The following is a 20,297-nucleotide window of genomic DNA, read 5'->3' on the forward strand; positions in this document are numbered from 1 at the left end:
CGCCCTGCTGTCCAGAATTCCAGATGCAAGATCTCGCCTAAAGCATCCAGATCTGGTACAGCTCAGCAGCCACCACTCTTGGCCATGCAGCCAGCTTATCCTGCTGTAACTTCAGCACAACCTTGGCATATCACTGACCACCTCGATGCACCTCTCAATCCCTCGACCACTTTCCGCATTGAGATTCAAGACATACCACCTATGGCGCCTCTGACCATGATACATTTTGTGGACGGCCGAGGAGATGGCCGTCCAAGCAGACAGGCTCGTTCGCACGCGGCTAAGATGGCGAGGCTCAAGAAGCGGGCTACAGTCAACAGTGTGGAATTTGCTCTGCAGCAGTTGGCAGCTACTCTCGCTGCTCCTTCTGCTCAGTACGGGTATATGGAGGATGCAGAGACGTCAAGGCAAGCATACGCCATTACGCCTACCGAGAGTGTAATGTCGGGAGGTCTTGCGTCGCTGGCAAGTCCCGAATCGGGATCGGAAGAGGAGAATATTGCAGTTGCTGCTGTGGAACCAGCTTTCTCAGTACCTGAAGTACTTCCTGCGACGCTCGGTGCATTGTCGCCGTCTTGCATCGCGCCAGCTGCATCGACGCAGACCATTGAGTATAGTAAGTGCTTTCTCAGAAAGTTAGGCTCATGATCTGTTGTCTAACCTGGCTTGCAGTGACTCAGGTCTTCTGGCCGCAATTTCACATGCATGGAGATGACCATCAAGCTCCCCTGCTGCATGCATACTGCGACAAACCCTTGTTCTACCACTATCTCAACTATGTCTCAGCGGTACATTTAGCTGTCTTGTCAAATCGGATAACGCGCCCTGCCACCGTCAAGAGGCTGGTGCATTACCAAAGCGAAGTCATCACATTGGTGCGCGACAACGTCAGCAAATCCATTTCCGCGGAGTGGGCAATTATCCTAGTCATTGCTCTGGCTGCCATGGACTACCAGGAATGCTTGATGCAGCCTGAAGTCGAGGAGCTAATGTTCGTTCCTTACATGCCAACGGCGGACTGGCTGAGTGTCTTTGGTCGCTTTCGTCCTCATGCATCACATTTCGCTGGTATGCATGCGCTAGTCGACCGAGCTGGTGGCTTCCATGCTCTGCCCTCGAATGGGTTGCGGGGAAGAGTGGCTTGGGCGGATCTTGTACAAGCTGCCATGACCGGATGTCGACCAATCACACCCTGCATCTGGAAAGAGACAACATCGATTACACCTCTACACAACCAGTCCGCTGCTATTGTCGTCCAGGCATTTAGCGATGTCCCAGGAAGCCTGCCTCGCGATATGCTCGATGCCTTGCAACAGCTTGCTGCGCTCGACATCCTGTTTTCCCGCACCGACTTCACGAATGTGGACAAAAGGACGATGTACCAGCTGAAGATGCTCCGAAACATCGTCGAATACGATATGAAATGCCTCCGGTCTTGGACGGAACTTACAGATGTTTCCCGCGAATCATCATACTGCGCAGTCTACGAGATCGTCCGCATCGTCTCGCTGCTATACTGCCAGGCTGTGATCCTCGGTCTACCACCACACAGCGGCTGGCATCTGAAGCTGCTCGAAGAACTCCGAGATGTCGTAGAACTTTCCAGAGTCTTGGAATGGAGTACTGAGCAAGGCCTGGATCTGCTCGTGTGGGCTCTATGCATCGCTGGCATAGGTGCACTTGGCAGCAAAATGGAGGCATTCTGGGCGAACATGTTCGGGCAAGCTACGCGTTTGCGAAGTTTGCACGCTCGATCGTCGATACGCGATGTCGCGAAGCAATTCTTGTGGCAAGATGCTGTTTGCGGGAAAGGACTCGATGTGCTTTGTGCTCGACAGCTTGGTTGATATACGCTGCGTGCATCGCGGCGATGCACTATGAATCCTCTACTTCTGGCACGTCGCCGTCATTGCATGTTGTCGGCGACGGCTTCCGGCAGTGAAGTCGGCACGTGCCGATCAGTGAGTCCGTGAAGACGCGTGAGGTCTATAGTGCCTTCCCGAAGTGAACAGGCAGACGCGACGCGACCTCAAATGGGTCTGCCGCACAACTCCTTGGCTTCGCAGCGTCACAAACTCCACCGACCACGCTGACAGCGACATCGTCACCGCACTCAAACAACAAGATGCCGGACTTTTGGGATCTCCCGCGCAAGGTGCGCGACAAGATCTACCGCATGCACCTTGTGCACGACAAACCGATCGGAAGACGCGAACACGATGAAATGTGCAACCGCGGAATTGGACGTTACCATCCGAAACGCATGCCCACGATTCTTCGAGTATCTGCTAGAGCCGATCGAGAGGCGGCGCCAATCTACTATGGGGAGAACCACTTTGTCAGCTCTTGGCTCCATCCGGATTTTCTCGTGCACGACACGTTCGCTCGGCATTATCGTCTGGTACGGAGATTGACGTGCGATTGGGATCCGAGCCAGTCAGGGACCAACTATGCGTTCGACTGCATTGCGAAACTGAAAGGTCTTGTCGAGCTCACTATCGAAGTCGACGAGAAGGACATGGTCCGGCAAGCTTTGATCAAGCGTGACACACGTCAATCATATTGGGCAGTGGATGGCGAATACTCAGCTCAAGAGCAGCTTGCTCTCTATCACCTCAAAGGCATTGACCGCTTGCTCTCCCTAAAGGGGATTCCAAATGTCAACTTCGGAAATCGCACAATCAAAGGCAAGAAGGAGGCAGGGCCCATCCCTGGTGGCGTTCTTTTGACCCAGATCAGACCGAAGATCATGGCATCAGCCGTCACGAGTAAGAAGGCCAAGCTTGCAGGGCCAACGACTGCCGCCAGCAAGAAGAAGTGAGTACCACAATTCGCTCGCGTGGCGCTGTATTGACATGGAACTAGGAAATCCAAGGCTGCTTATTTTGATTTCTTTGGCCTGCCTCCCGAGCTACGAAATCGCATATATGACATGTTGCTTGGTATCGACGGTCCGATCCATCCTTCCAAGAAACCTCCAAGCACGACAGCGAGGAAAACAAAGGATGGTGACGACGCTCATGGCCCACTGTCGGCTCTCTGTTTGTTGGCTGTGAACAAGCAAATCCGTGATGAGGCTGTGGGTATTTACTACGCCACCCCGTTGGTTTTCTACTACTCTTGCGAGTTTCATGCATTTGCTCTTGGGCTCGGTCAGCTACGCCGTAGTGTCGTCCGCGACATCACGATACACTACGACAACGTCCGACGTGGGGATACCGACTCTGAAGACCTCACGGCCCCACTGCTCCGAGAGTTCACTGGACTGAAAAAGCTACAGATTGTCATGTTCGGCACTCTCGAGACCAAGATCCGCATGCGACGTCGTTGGAGTAGCGGCTGGACCATGGATAACGCCAACCCGGCTGCCGTTCCGGGTATGAAAGCTCTGTTCGATTTGCGCAATCTTGAATACATCAACATTCGCGATGTGCGGCTTGAGGAATTGTTCGACACAGCAAAGAAGGACAAGGGATATCCGGATTTCGAACCACAATCGCGCAGCTACCAAGTCGTCAAGCTCACTGCCGCTCTGGCGCACTTCAACAAGGCATTGCTTGACGCACAGCAGGGCAAGGTCAACCGTGAGGTACTCAAGAACAATGGTTGGCACACCTGGGACGACTTCCCAGAGTTCCAAGAAGAGGAGTCCGATGACGAGGATGAGGCAGACGATGAGGAAGACGGAGATGAGGAAGATTCAGTAGCTGCGGATGTCGAGAACGATACGGGTGACAGCGAGGGTGTCACAGCTGGCACTGCATCTGGCGATGCTCGTGCACCAGGGCCGAGACGATCTGCTCGACTCTCAGCAAAAGCCACTGAAGCCGTTTCCGAGCAGCAGGATGATGTAGAAGACATGGACGTCGAGGCTGACGTGGGCGGTCGTGGTGCCAGTCCTGAACTCTGAGCTCAGATCTCTTTGCAGTGACGATAGTCCGGGCGACCACCGACTGATCGCACGAAGCTGAGATCAGGGGGCCACGACAAGTGGCTCAGTATGCGTGCGATCTACCTCTCATTGTTGCTACGGTCAGTGGCCTTTCACTGCTCAAGGCTCTCTTCTGAATTGAAAGTCTCAGATTCGTTAAATTGCAGCTAGATCTTATCAACAGAGCGACATCTCGGCATGTTGCATAAGAGTATTGCAAAGAACGCTTCGCTTTACAAATTGCCCAACATGCATTCCATGTCTGCCCTGTCCTAATTATTGTCAACACCCCTCTGCAGATGTACCCGCAAACTTGCTCCGCAAATGTCCTACCACCCATCTTTCTCACCATATCCTGTTCTCCAACCTCCTGCCCAACACATCGACAACCGTGTCTTTCAACTCACCACTCTCATCTCCTGCTATCCACCAACTCCCACTTCCCAATCTTTTCAACAGCAATTCTGCCCCCTCTTCGCCCTTACATTCTTGCATGACCGGCCACCAGAGTCCGTTGATTTGCTCTCGAATGTCCAAATTCCGATACAACCAAGCGATCAGGTCTCCAAGATCGCCAATACCGCTCAGATTATGCTCAAGTACAGCCAGATCCCAGTCGATGTAGCTGCTAGTGGTTGGGAGAAGAGGTGTGGATGTTTGCCCTTGCTGTGACGCAGATGGGGCAGATCTCGAAAGTCGATGGCAAATGCCTTTGCACAGCTTCTTGCCCTTGATAATGAAGAGGCAGAGTGGTCGTCGCGGCGTGGTATCGACGCGTGCCGCAGTTGTCTGCTCGTCTGAGACAGTGTCTTGATCTGAATCACTATCGATTGAGTCTTCTTCCTCTTCGTGATCTTGGATGTAGAAGCTTGTAGAATTGTAGACAGCATCGTCAACTTGAGCCTGCAAGTTTCCGTGACTGTCGAATGTAATGTCTTGCTGAAGGAGGAAGAAGTCCGTCATTGTCATTAGTTCTGTAGGTTTCATCTACGTGAGTGGTAGAGTGTCTTTGATCGTTTGCTATGCGATTCGAAATAGTCTTGGTTTGATTGTCTTTGGGCTTCGAGAGGAGTGGAGAGTATTCTGGAGAAGCAAAAGTAACTGATTGCTGGGCAAGAAGGAGGTAGTCATGCATTTTCGGCGCCGTGAAGACAGAGCTCCACGTGGGATAATTGAACAAGGACTTTGTTCTTCTGTAACGTCAGGCGGTGGATTGTGAGAGATCACAGAGATTGAGGCGTTGTTCGCCAGGCTGGAGAACTTTGATCATGAGGTCAATGTCTGCCAATAGTCAGTGAACTGGGCTCTGGTCATTGTGCCTGGTAGACGCTAAATCGGGGGACGTCGTGAACGCCTGTTTGCGTTCTATCTCGCTATCTGAGCGGAGTAGCGACGTTAATGCAGCCGTATGTACAAGCAAAGGGGTATCTCAAAGCACAATGCAACGCCGAAAATATGCAGTCCATGCGCCAATCAATCAATCTCCATCCTGACCTGCTCGTTCGCCTTGTTTGTGAAGAGGCTCCAACGCCGTCTGCTCCTGTTCTCGGTCCGAATGCCCATGGAATGTAAAGGAACCTTGTCGAACTCCTGTGGATCTTGCTCAAACGACGACATAGACATTCTCGCATGGTATCCCGCACTCGCCGTCGCCGCGCCTTTATTTCCGCTCCAGCCTTTCGCAGTCATGTTCCCGCTGTCTCGCTTCCGTGACGTCAATTTCATGTTCGTGGTTTTTGGTATCAGAACGCCCAGTTTCGAATGTCTCTCCTTGTCCGTGTCTGGTGACTTGGGACTTTGTTTCAGTGTTTCTCCTCTCCAGCCCAGGACAATTGGTAAATAGCATTCCACATTTCCGAGCACGTCTTCTTTCCTCGCTTCTTCTCGATGTGCAGTGCACAGTGCTTTCCGAAATAATCGTTCGAGTTCTAGCTTGGTAGAGTCGGCGTCGTTGAGTGGGTCTTCAATCTCAAAACAGAAATCGCCAAAGGCTGCGCAGATAGCCGCGCCTTCTTGTGTGCTGAGTGGTGCGGAGCATCTTTCTGCTTCTCTGAAAATACATGTCGTGTTATGCCAAACATCGAGGATATGGAGGCGGGAGAAGAGGGATATTCTCGCTGGGGTCGCTATGTGATCGAAGTTGTGGTAGCCGAAAAGATTGGAAACTGCTTGCTCTGCCATTGTGATGGCTGGCGGGACTGGTGCTGGGGGAGGTGCGGCGGCTTTGAGGGGGACGTGTTTGCTGAGAATGTTTGCCGCCGGAGCGACTACTCTCCGTCAAAGGCCGGCTCGAAAAACGAGTCCGGCTGGAGGTCTGTTGCCTCCACAACTTCCTCTTCGACGGAGAGTAGCCTCTCCACGGCTTTGCGGGGCTCGTCCAGCTCCGCATTCTTCGTCCTGCGAGATGTTTAGCGTCGGGACATACGGTGGCATGGATTGATCCCGGTGCATGGAGACATACCAATGCACGCCATGGTCGTGCCGGATGAAAGCTGCCTCCATGGCAGCGCCAACATCGTCGGTATCGGCCCTATCATATGTTAGCTTTTCATGTTTCGGGTATCAGAAATTGCCTGCAAAGCCAGCTGCTTCCCAGCTGGAGCCATGGAACTACCTGCTCCACAGGAATATGGGACAGGCATACTTCTTCTTGGCGTTCTTGCTCTTCTTCTCCTCCTTCTCCTCCTTCTTCTTCTTCCATGCCAGATTGGGGTTTTCACCCCGCTTCACGCACACGGTGCGTGCTTTCCGTGCTGTTATACCACATTGTCAGTCACTCAACAACTATAACGTTCGCTCTGTAGCCCAACGAGCGAGCGAGACTTCTTGTTCGCGATGTCCAGTGCCACTGTAAGGTGCAGAGGCACCGAGAGCAGCAGGCCGAGAACCGTGATCTTGCAGCTCAAAGGAGGTGGGGCGATTGGAGTCTGTGCATCTCGGTGCTTTCACAGCTCTCCAATGCGGCGACACGGTGTTCAGCGGCGTATCAATTATTTCGGAGCGAGTGCGCCAGATCAAGCGCTCGCTCGAATGACTGACATGCTTGGGTCTGCAGTCGACGGCTGTGGCAGCACTCTCATGGACTTTCTGATGGAGAAATGTCGCGCGAGGGACGGCGGGAATGACTTACGCGCTATCTTCGCCTTCTGCTTCTCTCGCTTCAGTGCTGATGGCATCTTGGTGGCGGTGGTGGCGTGGTGGCGTGGGGTGAGGGTGGAAAGGCGGAGAGAGGAGAGACAGTGGAAGGACAACGAAAATTGTTTATACCTACCAAAAGTCCACCAGCTACCTGAAGCGAGCGTGGCGCCCATTTGTGCATCGCCCGCAGCGCCGTTGTTGCGGGCTGCACGCTTCAGATTTCACTTCACTTCACTTCACTTCAGCGGAAGGTCCCGCCAGACCCCTGTATGTTGCCATGGGACATTGATAGGCAATTGGAAAGCAGGTGCATCATCCAGGAGCTCGGCGTCTTGGTCTAGCGGTAAGCTCTGCATTACACAGGTTGTCGTGCACCTTGCTGAAAGGGTGCGTGATGGTACTCCCCAGGTGGTTGAATGATTCCCGCAGGACCTTCGGGTTCGAAACGTCCAGTACGTGGCACGCCGAAAGTCTGAAGTAACGATTAGGCATCTGGAAAGATGGAATCCGTAGACCATCCACAGATTGAGCTCCTGCATCTTTTTTTTTTCGGTGTGTTCGTGCGAACTTGCAGTGGTGGTGGTAGGTCGTGACGTGTGCTGGCACAGTCGTGGTCCGAAGCCTTTTGCGCTTTTGCACTTTTTTTCTGCAGCTGCATCAGACATTTGGCACCATGAGTACTCAGCATTGATCGGTCATAAATCCGCACATAGCATCTCCTTTTTTACAATTGCACTCGGATTTGAGGACATCATGAATTTTGCATGTGCTCGAGCCAATTTTGGGTCTTGCTGAAATGTACCCAGGACTCTTGAAGTATGCGTTCAGGTAGAAATAAAGTACAGGCAGTAATGGTGTGTATGTTGTGGGCGGAGGACGAAGCAAGACAGACGTGACGTGAAGGATGAAGTGAAGTGGCAGATCTTCTCCCGCAAAGCGCGCTTTCGTCGCCCTTTCATGCACGAAGCAAGGACATGAGCTAGCGTGCGTATGCTCTCAGCGAGTCATATTGCCGAGAATCTGCCCCGCTGACGTTCACATGCCGCCTTGTCCCTTCCCCCAGCAACGTGCCTGCGAGACGTATCAACAAGCCAATATCACATCCAAACTCCAAGCAACATGGCCGACGAAGATGTAGCAACGAGAGCCCCGGAGAGCGATGCTCAGGAGGCTAGTGCAGCGCCTGGGGACAGCAAGCCCGACCAAGGCGCCGCAAGCATGGGAGTACGATCATCTTCAAAGCGAAGCAGCCAGCACATGAGCTGAATGGAGACCTTTGCAGGAGCATTGCACCACCGACCGACCTACTCGTACATATCCCGATGCCGACGAAGAAAAGATCAAGAGCTGATAGAGTACAGCATCGGGCGAGCAACCCACAGGCGTACGGCAAGGTACAAGCAACACGTGCAGCAACAAGAGCTGAGACCTTTTGCAGGAGATCGCCAAGTTCAACGATGTCGAGACGTATATCGCAAAACCAGCCGACTACCCACACTTGCCTTCGAAGCTGCTCCTGCTCCTAACTGGCGGTACCGGTATCCACTCCGCCAACAACCAGATCCAGGCAGACAAGTTCGCCGCCGAAGGCTTTTTGGTCGCCATGCCAGATCAGTGAGTCAAATAAAAATACTGGTAATGGGAACAGCCCTCGCTAACAGTATTACTCCAAACAGATTCGCTGGCGATCCTGCTTCCTCCGTCTCCCATACGACCACTACGCCGTCCGAACCTGAACCGAGCTTAATCGAACAAGTAAAGCTCGGCATCGCCTCCGTCGCGAAGTCCTTCACCATCGATATGTGGCTCGCTCGTCATACTCCTGAGAAAGTACTTCCAATATTGCAGAAGGCTATCGATGGCATTAAGGAGGAGTTCGCCGACGCCGTGGCTCACGGAGGAGGAATTTACGCTGTGGGATACTGCTTCGGCGCGAAATATGTCTTACTTCTGGGATCAGAGCTATACGCAGACGTTGCAGCTGGACAGCGACAACCCGACACCGAAGCCGAAGAGGGCATGGCGAAGAAAGGACCTGCAATTAAGGTTGGAGCTATTGCCCACGGCACGCAGATCACGGCGAAGGACTTGGAGAATTGCAAAGTTCCTCTTTCGATCGTGGCTGTGGAGGATGATACGCTATTTCCTGATGTTGTGAGAGATGCGGGCGTGAAGAAGCTGCAGGAGAAAAACGTGGAGCATGAAGTGAAAGTCTTCCCAGGTGTGCCGCATGGGTTCGCTGTTCTGGGAGATTATGAGGAGGCAGATATCAAGGAGAAGCAGAAAGATGCTTTCCAACAGCTGTTGAAGTGGTTGAAGGAGCATTGATTGGTCAATCGACTGTCAGGCATGATGGCATGGGATGAGGATCATGAATTGCTATTTTAGCGTTAGACATGAGTGAACGAATGAGCTTCTTACTGGCCGACGACTGCATGCTACCAACGTAAGTAATCATTGTGCGCCTGACAATATGCCGTGCTGTAGCTTGACATGTCGCTGGTCTCGCAGGGGAGGGAGAGGCCACGCCTTGTACTGGGTTCAAGCTCATCACGCAACAACTTCGGAACACATCGTCACAAGTGTGCAGTACAAGGTGAGCATGCATGCATTTAGACTCAGTGCAGTGATGGAGAGCAGACTGGCTACTAGCAGAATACTGGGAAGTAGTTCGGCGAATGTGTGGAAAGTCGGCAGAGTCATCCAGCAAGATTGCCGGACCCACCTGGAAACTTTGGATAGCATTCATATTTTGACTCCATCACATCCCCTTCATCAAGAGCCAGGAGCTGTGGCGCAGCGGTAGCGCGTCTGATTCCAGTCACTGGAACCTCCAGAAGGTCATCCGTTCAAATCGGGTCAGCTTCATCGCTGGTGATCTCTTTTTGCTGTTGTTGTTGCATGTTGCTGGTATCTGAGGTGAATGTTTATGATTTTTGATCGGGTCTTGGCGGCAGCGAAGATTCGCAGCAAGGGAAGCGGCTGAGGGGTCCAGCGAGCTCGGGACGATCGTTTGAACGTTACTGAGGCATAATAGTATACTCGTGGAAGGCTCACGTCGTTGTTGTTATGTTTTGATATGTTGTTGTGTTGTGGTGGTGTTATGCAGCAGAAAGTGTCGAATTTTGCCATCGTCCCTTTCCACGTTTCAACCACAGCGACCGTACAATTTTGCAGACAACTCAGCCATTGGGCAGCAACATCGTCTTCAATGCACCGAGGTAGTCGGTATGTTTGAGTGAGAAGTTGTTGGAGCAGAATATACAATCCAAGAATTAGTTGGTATACAGCGGGCCCAAAAATTTGCGATGGAGGAAAGTGCCGAGAGCGATACAATGCGATTCTGAAGACTTCAGTTATTCAATATCCAGGTTGGTGAAGCTATCTAATGCGGAGGTGAGGTCAGGAGATGAGGTCAACAAAGGAATGTTTGCTGCTGTGAGCGCGCATCGAAGCGGAGCGGAGTGGGCACGGAGGTGAGGCCTCAGGCATGGACCTTTCTTGAAGTGCATCCCGACTTTTGACCTGCATCGACTTGCACACGACCACGCAGCACATTCTTGCTGTCATAATCGCCAATGCCTCCACGAATACAGTCTCATCGACTGACGACTCGGTCGACATGTCAATGCTTCCGCACGCGGCCCTCCGGCCTCCCTGAAGGCACATCTGTCGCGGTTCCATCGCAGCAGAAGCGCGACTTTCATCCCAAATCCAAGGCCACGAAACTACGCCGTAACATGTGGGAATGGCTCAATGGGCCTGGAAAAGCTTTTCGCGATCCTCTACCGGGCAGCACGAATTATATGAGCGCGTACGACAAGTACGGCAACCTCCTCCGTTCAAGAAGAGGACGGGATAATGCTCAGCGCGGCGGGCCTTCACCACCAGCTCTGGAGGCAGAGATCGACGTCCCGCCCGTCGGAGAGGAGGAAGAAATCCAGCGCAAGGAAAGGCAGAAAGGATTGGACGAAGATGAAATCACCGCCAACAAGGCGAAAAGAGATGCACAACGAGCCGCGAAAGCTGAAATCGAGTCACGGAGTGGGTTACCCAAGGAGAGACCGAGCGACATGAGGCCGTTCCCTCTCAACCAGAACTTCCGATCGCAGAGTGTGCTGTCTGAAGAGCTGCGAGAAGAGATCTACCGACAAGTCGTGGCTGCCGGCGTGGATATTTCAACTGTCAGCGCTGCCTTTGGCATTGACTTGAGGAGAGTCGGCGCCGTGGTGCGTCTGAAGAGCATCGAAAAGCGATGGCAAGCTGAGGTGAGTTCACGACCATTTATTTCCTGCACTGCGCCTGTCACTTCTATGATGATTGCAAAAAATTCGATTAGTCTTGAAGACACCTACATGGTTAACAACATTTCGCTCCTATCTGATTGTTGAGACGAACATACCATACTTTTCGGCATTGTCAGATGAGCTCATTGCTAATGATCTGCATAGAATAAACCACTGGCCAAGGCATACAATGACGCCGTCTTGGGTATGCTCCCACAGACGCCATACAAGCCCAACGACCCCAGACAGCAGATCTACGAGCACGAGACAGTCAATGACCTTCCTGTGCATCCAGCCACACGGCAACAACTCTTTGTACCAGTTTCCGAATCGCGTCAGTTCACGCGTGAGGATGCTGCCAAAGCTTTCCATGACAAGCTTCTGCCCGCAGATAAGCGTATTCCTCATCCGGAGCTCGTCACTCTCGAGAAGGAGCACCTGGCTGGCGTGAGCAGGTCTGAACGGTGGGCCAACCAGCAACAACGTGACGAGGCAGCGAGAGCTGCAAAGGAGAAGGCGGAGGCGAAGAAGGCAGCATGGGAAGAGCGGACTCAGAGGATTGTGTCGACCCGGAGATGGGATTTCAAGTTTCAAGATATCAGCGCGGAGAAGGTTGGAAAGAACGGCAGGTCGAGAGAAGGTGTTGGTGCCCGCTATGGTATGCCACATGAGGACCGCAAGAGAGGCATGGTTAAGATTCCCACGAGTGTTGAGTAAAGCTGTACATTTCCATCTGAGGCCTGGTCAGAGGCAGACCATTGAAGCATACTTCCACTGTTCGACCTCAACATGTACATTAGACATACCACGACAGTTTCATCACGGAGAATTTCCAGATCTCCCCTGCATGTCTCCACGCTGGAACTCTCCTGCTACGCAACTTTACTTTTTCCCGATGACAGCTTGTTGGAGCATGTGATGCTGAAATTCGGCCGAAATTCCCCAACCCCACCTCACCCATCTTTTGCTCCATCTTTCGCTCTTTCTCACACCGACACCACCGACACCTCTCCCTCGCATGGAACGACGACAATAAGAGCGCACCGCCCACCATGTCGTCCTTCCTCTTCTGGCTCTCCTCCTCCGCCACCGTCCTCACCCTCCTCATCCACGCCCTCAACTTCCTCGGCCGGCAGTTCAACATGCCCATCCTCGAATTCTATGGCCGCAGTATTGCGTCTTTTGTCGCGTTGTTTATTTGCGCGACATATGGAACGCTTGCTTCTGCACTTCTGTCGCTTGTTGGGTATGGTGGGCTAGGACAGTGGACCACAGCGCGGGCGTTCAAGTGGACGATGTTGCTGTTCACGGGCGTGTGGTTTGATGTGCAGGATGAGAAGGATGTGCTGGGAACTACACGACCTGCAGTCTTTGTGGGAAACCATCAGACTGAGTTGGATGTTTTGGTCCTTGGGCATATCTTTCCTAGATATTGCTCTGTGACGGCTAAGGCGAGTTTGAAGTGGTGGCCATTTTTGGGGTGGTTCAGTATGCTCTTCCCTCTCGCGCAATCGCTCCTGCAGACTATAGGGGGGAAGATCTTTTAGGTCTTGGGAAACCTGGGGCTAACATTCGCGATTGTATAGTGGCCCTCTCGAAGACTGTCTTTATCGAACGCAAATCCCGAGCGCAAGCCTTTGCCGCTTTCGACGATACAGCGAAACAAATGCAATCCGCAAAACAGAGCGTATACATCTTCCCTGAAGGCACAAGATCCTACTACGAGCACCCCGATCTTCTTCAGTTCAAGAAGGGAGCTTTCCACCTTGCGATCCAGGCGCAGGTTCCGATTGTGCCTGTTGTGGTCGCAAATTACAGCAATGTGTTGAATGTCAAGAGGAAGAGATTCAGGTCTGGTGTCATTCCTGTGAAGGTCTTGGACGCAATTAGCACGAAGGGCAAGACGAGGGAAGACGTGGATGCGATCTTGGAGGAGACGAGAGAAAAGATGTTGAAAGAATTGAAGGCTTTGCATGAACAGGTGCAGAAGCAGGGTGTTGCGGTGAACAAGCAAGAAGCTGGACAGGGTCATTCGACGGCCACTCAGAATGGAAAGGCGACAGAGAGGAAGGTCATGAATGCTGCTGCATAGATGAAGATTCTGCAGCACGCCTGGAACCCGACTTTATCAGCTATTGCACTCTCCATGCCCGAGGACGTCAACTACAAATTTCCACAGCTCATTTGGAGAAGATGCGAGAGGGGACACGATTGTACTGTTGGTGCTTTGGCTCTACACGATACCACTCGAGCGGAGATTTTGGAGACCACCTGCACGATCAACTCTCCGAAACCTGGTCTCCGGCGAAGTCTCGAGCTTCCAACATTGGTTCTATAAGACATGTACAGGATCGAGAGCAGATCGTGCGTGTCTCCGCTAGGACGTTGGCAGCTGGCGGCGCCAATCTGCCTCATATCGTGAGTGCAGCGGGAAGGACTGGTATGAACGGAGGCTTCACCCGTCAGCGAAAAGGCCACTTTGGTTCGCTTGGTGCTGCGGTATCAAGCCCAGGAATACAGTCAGCGAAGGCACTCGCATGATCTGAGAGCAAGACGAGAACTACGACTTCATGTAGCCACGAACAGATCTCAACAGCATATGGTAAGATCGATCATTACAAACGACCCCTCAGAGCTCTGACTAGCTTCCTCATGACGTCAATCGGCAGCTTGAGGTATTGGAATCATAGATGTACTTTCTTTCCTTGAGCTATCTTCGATCGTATGCATTGATTATACGACCCGTAGCTGTGGTCGACCACACAGGCGGGACTTAGCCAAGGCCTTCGTCGACTCCGTCCAACCCACCACTCAACCCTGCAGTACTATATTCAGACGTCTCCGACGTGAGAAGAGTCTCAACCAAAGTTGGCAAATAGCTCAAGAGCAATCAAACATGGCGTCCTCACGGCCAACTTCCTACCAGACAGCAAATCGTCGAAGCTCTCAGATCGGCCCTGGCTCAAACCGCAATTCCGCTGCTCTAAGTTCCCCAGACAAGCATAGCTCCGTCTCCAGTGGTCCACGGACAAGCACCAGTATTGCTGATACGAAGAGCAATCGTCTTGTGCTTATTACAGGTGCTACAGGAGGTGAGTCGTGTTCCTCTTTTCTCTTTTTTCCCTTGCTAACGATATCCTCTTGTTCAAGGCATTGGAAAAGCCACAGCCGTGGCCTTTGCCCGCACAGGAAAGTACAATCTCGCTCTGCACTTCAATTCTGCTTCGGGTGAAGCCCAGGAGAGTTTGATACAGGCGATCAGCGAAGTCGTACCAGAGGTGATTGATGTTGCACTTTTCCAAGCAGATTTGGGGAATTTTGATGAGGTGAGAAAGTTGCATAAGGAGGTTGTGGAAGGTTTGGGTACGGGCATCGATGTGAGTGTCTCGTCTTTGAATTTTATTGGAACCGCTGGGACGGATTGCCTATGCTGACGAGATAATCAACAGGTCCTCTTCAACAATGCTGGCACAACGAGTAACCTGAGCAACGTCTCCAACCTATCCGATGCCTCAATCGAGACATTCGAAAGCACGTGGCGCATAAACGCTGGATCACCGTTCCTTCTGGCTCAACTTTGTCTGTCACATATGGAAAACCAAGGTTGGGGAAGAATCATCTTCAACTCGAGCGTTGCGGCTTTGAACGGTGGAGTAGTGGGGCCGCATTATGCAAGCAGCAAGAGTGCTTTGCATGGCTTTGTGCACTGGCTGGGAGGAAATGTGGCGAAGAAAGGCATCACGGTAAATGCGATTGCACCGGCACTGATTGAGGATACGGCAATGCTACCGGCTGGGGCGAAGGGGACAGAGGGGTTGAAAGAGAGTAAGTACTTGTTGTTTCTTGATTTTGCAAGCAGAGGATGTTTGCAGAATGAGTCTTTGCATGCTGACTTCATTCGCGTTAATAGAGATACCTGTCGGGAGACTTGGAAGACCAGAAGAGATCGCTGAGACGGTCATGTGGATGGTCAATACAGGCTATGTGACGAGGAAGATCGTCGCTGTTGACGGAGGCTTCCATCCATACTGAACAATCTAATCTTACCCTATGAGCTCAAAGGCCGTTGTACTGTTACATTGTGCCGCTGATATTCAAGCGATCTAACGGACCTCACAATTGCTCATCGAGTCACGCCGAGCAGTCCAAGTAGAAGCCTCCATTTCGTAACCGCGGTGCCACCTTACATTATCGTGCAACTTCAGACACGCTTGTTCGCTTCGATCGCCGCCGCTTCTTCCTCGCGTTGGCTCTCCGAAGTCCGATCTTCGCATCCTTCGACAGACGTGTTCCACACTGAACACAATATCGCTCGACGATCTGAATCCTCTTCTTGTCCTGCATCCTCACGATTGCGCATTTCGCACACATCACACAGTTGTATGAAGCATACCCGTCCAATACCTCTCGTTCATCTGACGATGGAGAACTTCGGTAACGAACTCTGCACCCTGGAATACCGCTTGACGATTCTCGAACGCTTCGCCATCCTTGAACTTGCTGTAGTTGTTGAGCAAAATGTCGCCAGCGCGAAGCCGCATCCCAACTTTGGTGGCTGTGGACGTTGCGTAGATTGCCTTGACAGCATCCACGAGGCCTTGGGATCGCCACTTCTTTGGCAACAGTTCCCTGAACGCGACATTCGTCAGCTCCATCAGAGGTAACGCATCGAACTTTTCGGCAATATTGTGAACCACAACCGCCAAAGCAAGTGGAGATCATGGATTCTTCTCCATAGCGCCTAGGGAATTGATCATCTCCTGATACTGATATCCGCCGCAGTAGTAGTACCCGAGCAGTGCTTGGACCGCATGTGCATCATCGTCGGGCAGGTCTACCACGCCAGTAGTGGCCTCCTGTCATACAGTCGTCAATTTCCGGACTTGAGGTAGGAGGTCGCTGAGCATACCATGAAGCGACCTTCTACTGCCTTCTCGAAGAACGCACTCTGCGAACACACAATGTTGCGATGAACTTTCCAGCTGTGACCATTGCAGTAGATCTCGAGGTCCGTCCAGCGAGTGTCGCCGAATAGCCTGATTGGAATCAATTATGTGATCTGGAAAGGCCGCACTCGAACCTAGAGTGCTCACTTGGATATGGTAGTCTTGTGCCTCTTGAGCACCGTCGCGCAGTCGGAGGTGGACATGATCTGCCGTAAAGCTTCAGTGTCAAGAGAATCAGCGGCCCAGAAGCGTAAGCAGGATGTCTGGAATGCACATAGGAAAAGGAAGCCTGATAGGAGCATGGGCAAGTACCGAAGCAGCAAACGAATCGCTGCAAAGTCAGGGGTGGTGAAAGCTGGAGGAGTAGATGAAAGCGGACATAGCCATCACAGTCGCTTCAGTATGGTCTTAATAGTATGCGGATCGCCGCAGTGTAGCGTGATACTGAAGACCTGCCTCCAAATGCAAGCTACTTTAATCATGTTTTCCCTTTTTGGTCGGAAGTGGTATGTTCAGTGCTCTGTACCTTGTCCGCGAACATAAGCACTCCAAAGACCAGTCCGACACTTATTGCTCTCAAGTGCAGTGCCGCGCAAGCTCGTAGCAGTCGTGATTACACTGATCAGTAAGCATGACCTGAGCCGCAGCTCCCACTTGTGCACTGGTATTCTTCAGTATTAGCAGAACAAGCATTGAGGATTTCGAGGAGAGTAGCGTGACACAATTCAGCGGTCCTGACTTGAAGCTAGGAGCTAGGATAACGCGAGCCCAACGGCAATATCGGACCTTGTCGAGGCTCTTTAAGCCTTCTCAAACGTCTTATCCACAGACTGGAGCGAGAATTGAGCCTTCTTGATAACTTTCCAATAGTTCTTCCCACCGCAACCGGCGCAAACATAAACCTGTTTCTCTGTCACGCAGGGCTCGGCCAAACGGCGCGGCATGTAACACGACGGGCATGGGTAAAGCTGCTCGCAAGCAGCCTCGGCTAAGGTGACGCATAACTCTGCAGCAAGGGCTGGAGTTTTCCTGACGATTGCTGCAAGCTCGGACTCTGAGCCACGTTGGAGGAGATGTCCATTGTCCCGGATAATCTCGCACACAGCAATCTTGAATGGTTCTGGCTTATCATCCGTGATCCAAAGCTGCTCAGCGACTCGGGCGAACGCAGCGGAGTCAGCCTTCGCGCTGCCCCTGAATTTGCGCATCGCGAGTTCCGCAAGTTTTGAGACTCCGTACTTGTCGGCTGCAATGTACACTGAGATGTGTAGGTCGAGCTCGTTCGAGCTACTGCCCTCGTACGTGTCCGTCTCGTAGTCGCCTTTGTAGAAGTATCGAAGCATGGCGTTTACAGCCTCTGGGGAGTCTTCGTGCAGCATAATGTGCTTCTTGCCCGACTCCTGTACCGAATCAGCGGCTGAGAGGCTGCTCATGCAGAGTGCAGAGTGCAGACAGCAACCTACCTTGAATGGCCCATCGCAAGCTTTCATGAAGTAATCATTTTGCGCGCAGATGATGTTGCGGTGCACCGCCCACTTGCGGCCGTCACATTCGATCGTCAAGTCGGAAAACTTCGAGTCGCCGAAGAGCCTGGAAGCTGTTAGCCGTCGCTGATTCCATGCTTCAGTTTGATTCCGCCTACCCAGACATGATATTGGCGAGGGCTGCTTGGGTTTCCTTAGCGACTGCCATGTTGATGTGGGTGGAGCGGCAATGGTGCGTAAGAGTAGAGCGGAATAGAAAAAGGTGTACGCGAATTAACCTGCAGTTGCCACGCTAGTGCCGCGCTAATGTGTCAGGGACTGATGGGCGCAGTGCTCTTGCCGTTTTCACCTCACTTCACACCGACAACCGGGACCCAGGTGAGTAAATTCTGTTGATCCGTGCCATACGTCCAGCTTGCTCAAGTACCACCACTTTCCCGATTGATCTTGTAGTTGGCCTCCCATGTGGAAATGCGATGCCGATGCGTAGCGCAACTTGGGCAACAGATATAGCGCACTGCCTGTTGTATCTCGGACAAGGACATTTCCACTGTGAACGCAATGCCGCATGCCGGACAGCGATATGTTGAATTGGACCTGCTCAGCTGCAGCTCCTTAGTCAACCCGAGCTGAAAGGCTTCGGAGACCAGCGCAACAGCGAAAGCTGGTACACCCTTTGCGACCGTTTGGAAGTTCTCGCGAGCGAGCAGAGGTTTGCCGCTGCTCAGAACACAAGCCATCAAAGACCGTCGCAGTGGTTCTTTGCGATCCTCGTCTTCGAAATAGACTGCGATGATGGCCTGGAGAAAGCCTGGTGCATCACAACCTTGCTGTGTGAGGAGAACGTCGAATTTGAACAGCGCGAGTTTCGACAGTGCCGGCAGACCATACTTGTCGCTGATAGCATGCACATGGACATTCATCGCAAGAGCGTGCCAGTCGCTCTCGGCGTTGTCGTTGTGAGCGGTGTCATCATAGTCGGTAGAGTAGAGGAAGCGAAGCATTGCAGCTACCGCATTCGGGTAGTCCTCCTTCAGTGTAATAATGTTATTTGAACCCTCCTGTAACAAGTCGGGTCAGTTTTTCGAAACAATCTTGAGCCAGATTGTGTCCGCTCAAGCAAGTTGTATGACAATTACATATGCCAGACTCGAGTAGAGCATACCTTGAAACGGCCGTCGAACGCTACCTTGAAGAAGTCGCACTGAGAGCACACCACTGCTTTGTGGATTCGCCATTTGCGCTCGCCACACTGGATTGTGGCATCCGAATAGGTACTGTCGCCGAACAATCCTGTGATGCTGTCCAGCAACATGCGCGAGTCTTTGGACAGCATGATCGCTTTTGCGAGCCAACTCAGAAGTTCTTCTCTGGGTCGAGGCACCGATGCTGGTCCGGGAAGTGTAAGATTGGGAAGCTGTAGGAATCAGTCGATGCAGTATGGATGATGCTCGAAGTGCACAGCCTAGATGAGTAGGTGAGAGGGTAGTGATACTGAATGCGGAGGGCGAAAGACTGCAGGGAGTGAATCAGCAAACACGATTTCACGTGATTGTCGCAGCCCATGTTTTGAATCATATCGAAAGCTCGCTCATAGCGAACATGGAATGTGGTTTTTGGTGCTGTTATCCAAGAGACCTGTGCGCTCATGTTAAGCCTTGTGGTCCACTGCGGCGACGCAGCACACCTGATATGCGTCGACGTACAAACTGCCCGACCCTCAGGGTGAGCGTGCGAGTTAGAACATATTCGTCACCATCATGCCAGCGACGCATCGATTCGTTCTGCTGATCGAGTGCTATCTTCAGAAATCGCCCTTTTCTCTTATCGGAATGCAGGATTCGTTGAACATCCAATCAGAGAGGCGCGATGGTGATGTTGACAAAAGTGTCTCGAACGAAAGTGCTCACACGGTCCACGGCTGCAGGAGCGCCCGAAAGTGTGCACCCGGCTTGGAGACTTGCGTTCCCTTCCATCTGATCAGCAACTAATACTGGTCAATCACCTGCTCTGCGAGTTAGAGTCAGCAGCAAAAAAGGCTCACCTTGCAGAGACACGAGCTGCGCTCCCTTTGCTTGCACATGCTTTACCAGCACCTCTCTGCTCCTTTTCTCCTCAGCCGAGGGCTTCTCTTCATCAGCTACAACAATAAACACTTTCCCCTGCACGTCACTTCCCAGCGAAACTTGGAACACAGCGTTGAGTTCCTCTTCATCATCAAGACAAAGCCAAATAATGTCCGCATTGCGCACGACCAACGTCAAAGCAGAAGTAGCTTTCGAATTTTCATGTTGAAAAGCAAAATCTTCAGCTTCTTTCGTCGTATGGTTGAGAACAACAAGAGGTGGTCTGAGCTTGGGATGTGTAGAAAGCCTTGTTGCTATGGCCTGCAAGAAAGCTTTCTTAGCCGCCGAAACCCTAGCTGGAAGTAAGTGGGTAAGGGGTGAGAGGTGGAGTGCATACCCTACCTACGGGTCTAAGTCCGATGACTCCCATTCGTTGCGGCATCTTG

General features: G+C 52.2%; 13 protein-coding genes across 14 annotated transcripts; 6 read left to right on the forward strand and 7 right to left on the reverse strand.

Moving 5' to 3' along the window:
• Positions 1–201: 201 nt before the first annotated feature.
• Positions 202–1,847, forward strand: CKM354_000873000 (uncharacterized protein; the record flags this gene model as incomplete). Its single annotated transcript, XM_044804122.1, has 2 exons — positions 202–616; positions 673–1,847. 2 exons carry the CDS (start codon positions 202–204, stop codon positions 1,845–1,847), a joined length of 1,590 nt encoding a protein of 529 aa, XP_044660057.1.
• A 278-nt stretch (positions 1,848–2,125) lies between these two features.
• CKM354_000873100 (uncharacterized protein) lies at positions 2,126–3,910 on the forward strand (the record flags this gene model as incomplete). Its single annotated transcript, XM_044804123.1, has 2 exons — positions 2,126–2,817; positions 2,866–3,910. 2 exons carry the CDS (start codon positions 2,126–2,128, stop codon positions 3,908–3,910), a joined length of 1,737 nt encoding a protein of 578 aa, XP_044660058.1.
• Positions 3,911–4,276: 366 nt separating this feature from the next.
• On the reverse strand, positions 4,277–4,918 carry CKM354_000873200 (uncharacterized protein; the record flags this gene model as incomplete). Its single annotated transcript, XM_044804124.1, has 1 exon — positions 4,277–4,918. One exon carries the CDS (start codon positions 4,916–4,918, stop codon positions 4,277–4,279), a length of 642 nt encoding a protein of 213 aa, XP_044660059.1.
• A 486-nt stretch (positions 4,919–5,404) lies between these two features.
• Positions 5,405–6,112, reverse strand: CKM354_000873300 (uncharacterized protein; the record flags this gene model as incomplete). Its single annotated transcript, XM_044804125.1, has 1 exon — positions 5,405–6,112. One exon carries the CDS (start codon positions 6,110–6,112, stop codon positions 5,405–5,407), a length of 708 nt encoding a protein of 235 aa, XP_044660060.1.
• Positions 6,113–6,198: 86 nt separating this feature from the next.
• On the reverse strand, positions 6,199–7,107 carry CKM354_000873400 (uncharacterized protein; the record flags this gene model as incomplete). Its single annotated transcript, XM_044804126.1, has 4 exons — positions 6,199–6,328; positions 6,393–6,461; positions 6,546–6,684; positions 7,062–7,107. The coding sequence occupies 4 exons, from the start codon at positions 7,105–7,107 to the stop codon at positions 6,199–6,201; spliced, it is 384 nt and encodes a 127-aa protein (XP_044660061.1).
• A 1,081-nt stretch (positions 7,108–8,188) lies between these two features.
• Positions 8,189–9,397, forward strand: CKM354_000873500 (uncharacterized protein; the record flags this gene model as incomplete). The annotated part of the gene is made up of 5 exons (XM_044804127.1): positions 8,189–8,293; positions 8,352–8,379; positions 8,431–8,453; positions 8,508–8,683; positions 8,746–9,397. 5 exons carry the CDS (start codon positions 8,189–8,191, stop codon positions 9,395–9,397), a joined length of 984 nt encoding a protein of 327 aa, XP_044660062.1.
• Positions 9,398–10,647: 1,250 nt separating this feature from the next.
• Positions 10,648–12,072, forward strand: CKM354_000873600 (uncharacterized protein; the record flags this gene model as incomplete). The annotated part of the gene is made up of 2 exons (XM_044804128.1): positions 10,648–11,337; positions 11,521–12,072. 2 exons carry the CDS (start codon positions 10,648–10,650, stop codon positions 12,070–12,072), a joined length of 1,242 nt encoding a protein of 413 aa, XP_044660063.1.
• Positions 12,073–12,407: 335 nt separating this feature from the next.
• On the forward strand, positions 12,408–13,447 carry CKM354_000873700 (1-acylglycerol-3-phosphate O-acyltransferase SLC1; the record flags this gene model as incomplete). Its single annotated transcript, XM_044804129.1, has 2 exons — positions 12,408–12,843; positions 12,942–13,447. The coding sequence occupies 2 exons, from the start codon at positions 12,408–12,410 to the stop codon at positions 13,445–13,447; spliced, it is 942 nt and encodes a 313-aa protein (XP_044660064.1).
• An 804-nt stretch (positions 13,448–14,251) lies between these two features.
• Positions 14,252–15,387, forward strand: CKM354_000873800 (uncharacterized protein; the record flags this gene model as incomplete). The annotated part of the gene is made up of 4 exons (XM_044804130.1): positions 14,252–14,447; positions 14,506–14,732; positions 14,805–15,180; positions 15,266–15,387. 4 exons carry the CDS (start codon positions 14,252–14,254, stop codon positions 15,385–15,387), a joined length of 921 nt encoding a protein of 306 aa, XP_044660065.1.
• Positions 15,388–15,725: 338 nt separating this feature from the next.
• CKM354_000873900 (uncharacterized protein) lies at positions 15,726–16,504 on the reverse strand (the record flags this gene model as incomplete). The annotated part of the gene is made up of 4 exons (XM_044804131.1): positions 15,726–15,984; positions 16,123–16,211; positions 16,265–16,391; positions 16,449–16,504. 4 exons carry the CDS (start codon positions 16,502–16,504, stop codon positions 15,726–15,728), a joined length of 531 nt encoding a protein of 176 aa, XP_044660066.1.
• A 597-nt stretch (positions 16,505–17,101) lies between these two features.
• On the reverse strand, positions 17,102–17,993 carry CKM354_000874000 (uncharacterized protein; the record flags this gene model as incomplete). The annotated part of the gene is made up of 3 exons (XM_044804132.1): positions 17,102–17,701; positions 17,765–17,891; positions 17,944–17,993. 3 exons carry the CDS (start codon positions 17,991–17,993, stop codon positions 17,102–17,104), a joined length of 777 nt encoding a protein of 258 aa, XP_044660067.1.
• Positions 17,994–18,204: 211 nt separating this feature from the next.
• On the reverse strand, positions 18,205–19,121 carry CKM354_000874100 (uncharacterized protein; the record flags this gene model as incomplete). Its single annotated transcript, XM_044804133.1, has 2 exons — positions 18,205–18,846; positions 18,951–19,121. The coding sequence occupies 2 exons, from the start codon at positions 19,119–19,121 to the stop codon at positions 18,205–18,207; spliced, it is 813 nt and encodes a 270-aa protein (XP_044660068.1).
• Positions 19,122–19,641: 520 nt separating this feature from the next.
• CKM354_000874200 (uncharacterized protein) lies at positions 19,642–20,293 on the reverse strand (the record flags this gene model as incomplete). Of its 2 annotated transcripts, none has more annotated exons than XM_044804134.1 (3): positions 19,642–19,754; positions 19,830–20,172; positions 20,249–20,293. In XM_044804134.1, the coding sequence occupies 3 exons, from the start codon at positions 20,291–20,293 to the stop codon at positions 19,642–19,644; spliced, it is 501 nt and encodes a 166-aa protein (XP_044660069.1). The 2 variants fall into 2 exon arrangements, with proteins under 2 accessions (XP_044660069.1, XP_044660070.1); XM_044804135.1 differs by having other exon boundaries at positions 19,642–19,772.
• Positions 20,294–20,297: the final 4 nt, after the last annotated feature.

The sequence above is a fragment of the Cercospora kikuchii genome, assembly GCF_019650295.1.
Source record: "Cercospora kikuchii DNA, contig_00005, whole genome shotgun sequence".
Taxonomy (NCBI): domain Eukaryota; kingdom Fungi; phylum Ascomycota; class Dothideomycetes; order Mycosphaerellales; family Mycosphaerellaceae; genus Cercospora; species Cercospora kikuchii.